Raw genomic sequence first — 4968 nt, forward strand, 5'->3', positions numbered from 1 at the left:
CAATGGCACATCTCCACTTAGGTTTTTTGTTTTTGGGTGAGTAAGTAGGGAGAGGGCCCCTACTCTTGGTAGGAATTGAATCTAGGACATAGCGTTGCAAACCAATTAAGCCTGGACTCTTTTTCCTACTGAGGTAGTTATTTAAAATTTGGAAATTGTGATTGCACAATATCTTCTTAATTTAAAAAGGGTGTGGTTTCAATAAAATTGCAACCTTGAACGATCCAATTAAGGCGCAACTCTAAATTTTATCATAAATATAATTTTGGTATAAAAAATTATTAGGATGGCTTGAGAATCTATTGTCATATCTAATTATAAAATTGTAAAGTCTAAAACAAGCTAAAATCGAGTTATCTATAAACATATAAAAATCTTGAAAATGGACGGTCCAGATAATGTGTTGTAAGATACACTATTTTTTGGACTTGAAATCTTTTTTTCTTTCATATTCATACATCTTAATATCAATACAATATGATCTATTAGAAGTTTTCCAACATCAAAACAACCTTTTATAATGAATTTTGAGGTGCACCTTTGATCATGCAACCTTATATAAACTTTTTTTCATTAAAAAATAGGTTGACCTTTTTACATTACTTTTCGATTATTTCCTTTGGAGAAACACAAATATGGGCTGTCACTTCAAATTTCTTTGAGGACAGGACTATTTTATTGCATAGAATACCTCAATCCACATGAAAATGCCTCGGTGATCAGAAAAATATTAATTATTGAGAGAAATCTATTGATAACAATTTCAAGTTCAATGCCCCTCCTTCTCTTTGTCCCCTGTTCAAACTCAGAAGCAAACTAAAAAGTTAACCCCATTATCATCCCATCTTGGGAGAGAAAGAGAGAGATTCAATTATCAGGGGGTTTCATATTCAAATAATAAATTTTTGACCTCTTCCAAAGTAGCATATGTGAGCATCATAGGCAGGCTTCTTGTCTTTGTTCAAAGAAAACAAAAGTTGGGTCTTCTTCTGAGATTGGTTTTTGGTTGACCACTTTAAGAATTCCATGGATGAACCCAATTTCGAAGTAATTCCAACACGCCACCACTCCGGTTGGAAGGTGTGTTTTTCTCCCCAAATAATAAAGAATTGTCCTCAGAAACCAAGTTGCAATCTCAAGAAAAGCCTAAAGTGACTGTTCACGCCATTTCTTTGAGTGAAGTCCAAGCGAAATTTCAGTTTCTCAGGGTTTTTATGTCTTCTTAATTCTGCAACATTTGATCCTGCCTGTTATGGAGAAGCCAAGATCAGAGACCTTGGCCATTTGCTCTGTCGTCTCTTTCCTTGGCCTGATTGCCATTGCAGCGTGTCTTGCAGCTGAATTCAGGAAAAACAAGGTCTCTCTCTCTCTCCCTCTCTCTCTCTCTCTCTCGTGAATTGGCTTGATTGAATGGTAAACTTAATGATTCATTTATTTCATTTCATATGTTCCATTTACAATGGCTATTTTCCTTTTTGAGTTTTTCCCTTGCTTCTCCCATTTAATTGTTGTTTTCAACCTGTTCAATATAAAATAAGAGTGGTTATTAAATATTGCGTTTTTCTCCTGTGGACCTTGTTTTGATCCAATTTTTGCTATATGCTGGTTGATTGAGATTTGAGAGTCTCAATTTGAGACAAGTGGCTCTCTTTTACCTGTTCGTTTCCTGTATTTATTGTTCCACTCTTTCCTCTGGATGTCATTTATTTCTTTTTTAAGGGATTTTCTTTTCTCCTGCATGTTTCAATGGTTTGTACGGGATTTTGCAGGTGAAAGACCTGAAATTGGATGTGAATCTTTGTTTCCTACCAGAAAGTCCAGTTTTTGGACTGGGAATTGCTGCCTCCATATGTCTTTCACTTATCCAGATTATTGTGGGCTCAATAATTGCCTTTAAATGCTGCTCCAAAAGAATGGAATTTGATGCAAAGTCCCAAAAGCTCTGCTTTACCGTTGCACTTTTCCTTCTCTCATGGTAATTACATCCTCTCAAAATCCCAAAAATTTAACCTTTTTCTATCTCTGAAAAGTAGAAACCCTTGATCTTAGAGATTCGTGTTAGATCAATTTTGTGGTGCTCTTCACCAATGAAAAATGAAAGTTGGATGAACTTTCTATAAAGCCTGGGTTTATGAAAATAAAATAAAGCTTTACCTCAAAACCTTGTCCCGAAAACATATTCGACAACAAAAATCTCTATAATGGATCTAAAATCAATTTTCAATACCAACAATAAAATTTGAAACTAAAAAATTGTTACCGATCTTGTATTTTTTTAAATACTAATTTTTAGAATAAAATAGACGGTCTAGATAATCTATTACAATATGCACTATTTTTATAACTTTAAATCCGAATTTTTTTTCACAACCATAATATTCAAGACAAGATGAACGATTTTAAGGTTTTTCAAAAATACAATTTTGGATGAGTTATGAGGTGAGGCTTTAGTTATTTTAATAAGGCTGCAGTCCAATCAAACCTTTTTCCATAAAAAATTGAATTTTTTTTTCGATTCTTAAAGCTTCAGTTACTATTTACATAATTTATGGTTCTTCTTTTGCCCATGGAATAAAGGCTCAGCACAAAGGTTCTCCCCAACCTCCTTTCCCCGTAAAGATCTTCCCTCTTTTGTTATTTCCCATTCATGATCGTACGGTTTGAGTGCGTTCTAACAATTTCACATAAATATATAGAGGGTGCCATTAGCATCAGGCCTAGTGGAGTGGCAGTTCAAGACACTATTGAAAAACGCAGTTTCAATGTTGAAAATTCTTTGGTTGGTCTTGAAGTCTATTTCCCCCATATTGAGATGTGAATAAAAAAAAAAAAAAAAGGGAAAAAGTTTATATAAGGATGCAACGTTATAATGTAGAACTAGGGATGCACCTCAAAAATCCATCGGAAAAAATATTTTTAATGTTGAAAAGCCCTTTTGATTGATCATCTGGACATTAAGATATGTGATTATGAAAAATAAAAAGAATTTAAGTCTCAGAAATAGTGCATTTTACAACATACTATCTACACCGTCCATTTTCAAGATTTTCATTTGTTTATAGATCTACTTGATTTTAACCATTTTTTAAATTTAAAATTTTATAATTAGATATAAAAATAGATTTTAAGATAATGCTAAGAACATTTTACATCAAAATTATATACCAGACAAAATTTGAAGGTGCACCTTATCTCTACAGCTACGGATGCATCCGTACGCCAACTGCACCCTAAAAAAAATAGTGCAAATTTGGCACATCTTTAAATACTCGAAAATAGACTGTCTCGATAAGGTGTCATAATATATATTACTTTTAGAACTTGAAATCTTTTTTTAATAGATTCATGACCTTTTAGGGTTGGGACAATCATTTAATATTTTTTCTTTTTATTTGTGCTTTTATGTGTGTGTAATATTTATATAAGGCATCAATATAGATGTATTTATATAACACATCAACATAAACTAAGGTACATCTCAGAGACTAGCGGAAAAGGTCCTACGGCTAACAAAAAAAAATAAAAACCCCCAAATGATCATCTTGACCACCTCTAAATGTTAAATGTACGGATATGAAAAGGACAATAATCAAATCTTAAAAATGCTGCATCTTGTAACATATTATTTATGTCATCGATTTTTGAGATTTTGTAAGTGTTTATATATTTACTTGACATGTAAGTGTTTATATATTTACTTGACATGTAAGCTTTTTCTAGCTTTAAATTTGGTAGAAATAGATTCAAACTATTATTAATGTTTTTCAATAGCACAATTGCATGATTTAGAGATGTGTTTACTTATTTTAATTGCTCAAAATTGACACCTTATATACACACATATATGTGTGTATGTGTGGGTACATGTGTAAATAATAATAATAATAATAATTTGGGGGTGCTATAGTAGAAGTAATAAAGTGGCAGCATGAATTTTTTGGCAGGGTAAGTTATGCGTTTGGCGTTGTTTTGTTGAGTGTGGGTACAAGCATGAGCAGGCAGCAAGAGTATGGGAAGGGATGGTTAGATGGGGAGTGTTACATTGTTAAAGATGGAGTCTTTGCCGGTGCGGCTTCATTGGCATTCGTAACACTTACGGCAAACCTCTCCTTGTATCATCATTTCATGAAGACCACAATGACGGGTGGACAGGGCATCAAGTAAGTGGAGAATGGACCACCCCAGGCCCCTCAAAAATTGATTTGAGTTTTTTTTTTTATTTTTTATTTTTTTTTTTTTTTCAATTTTTAACCCTCTCACATAAAAATAATAACAATAATAATAATAATCTCTCTCTACACAAACAAAAGCCCTGAACATAAACATCCAGTTGGCAAGATTACGTATACTTTTCTTTAGCATCTCTCTGTCAAGCAATGTCTTCAATTTCGATCAAGAATAAAGTATGCCCCCCATGACTCTTTTTTTTTTTTTTTCCTCACTATATGTATTGCTTTGGACCGCTATTATTCAACATTTATTGAAGGGGAAACTTATGTCCGTACTATTTTTTAAACCATCGTACCAAAAAATCCGCGAAATAGATCGTTATTTATTTGAAAGACGAGCTTTTGAAATTTTTTATTTTTTGATAAAATTTCTCCCAAAATGGGACCCCATTTAAACCTCATTTTTTGAAAGTTTAAAACGTTCCACATTTAGACTTCACTTTTTTAAGGTTTAAGACGTTGCGATGTTTCTAACATCCGTCCAAAAGTAAAGTTGACTAAAAAAAAGTATGGACGTAAGTTTACCCTTTTTCAGACAATTGAAATAACAGCTGTAACCAACACACAAATCCATGATGTAACATAAACGCAACAAGCACGGCCGTGAACACAAGATACGTTCAAAACTTCAAACTAACGCATCAGCGCCATAGCATCCGTTGTCCATTTTTTATTAAAAAACTGATGTCAAAAACCAGAAAATAACAGCTGTCATTTTTAAAATGGAGTTAAATATCTT

The 4968-nt window shown here is 32.9% G+C and overlaps 1 protein-coding gene across 1 annotated transcript; it reads left to right on the forward strand.

Moving 5' to 3' along the window:
* Positions 1-582: 582 nt before the first annotated feature.
* On the forward strand, positions 583-4427 carry LOC18422679 (protein MODIFYING WALL LIGNIN-1). Its single transcript, XM_006878565.4, has 3 exons — positions 583-1357; positions 1770-1975; positions 3945-4427. Exons 1-3 carry the CDS (start codon positions 1253-1255, stop codon positions 4162-4164), a joined length of 531 nt encoding a protein of 176 aa, XP_006878627.1. The 5' UTR covers positions 583-1252; the 3' UTR covers positions 4165-4427.
* The last annotated feature ends 541 nt before the right edge of the window (positions 4428-4968 follow it).

This window comes from Amborella trichopoda, chromosome 3 (assembly GCF_054954075.1).
Source record: "Amborella trichopoda isolate Santa Cruz 75 chromosome 3, AtrichopodaSantaCruz75HAP2 v2.0, whole genome shotgun sequence".
NCBI classification, from domain to species: Eukaryota; Viridiplantae; Streptophyta; class Magnoliopsida; order Amborellales; family Amborellaceae; genus Amborella; species Amborella trichopoda.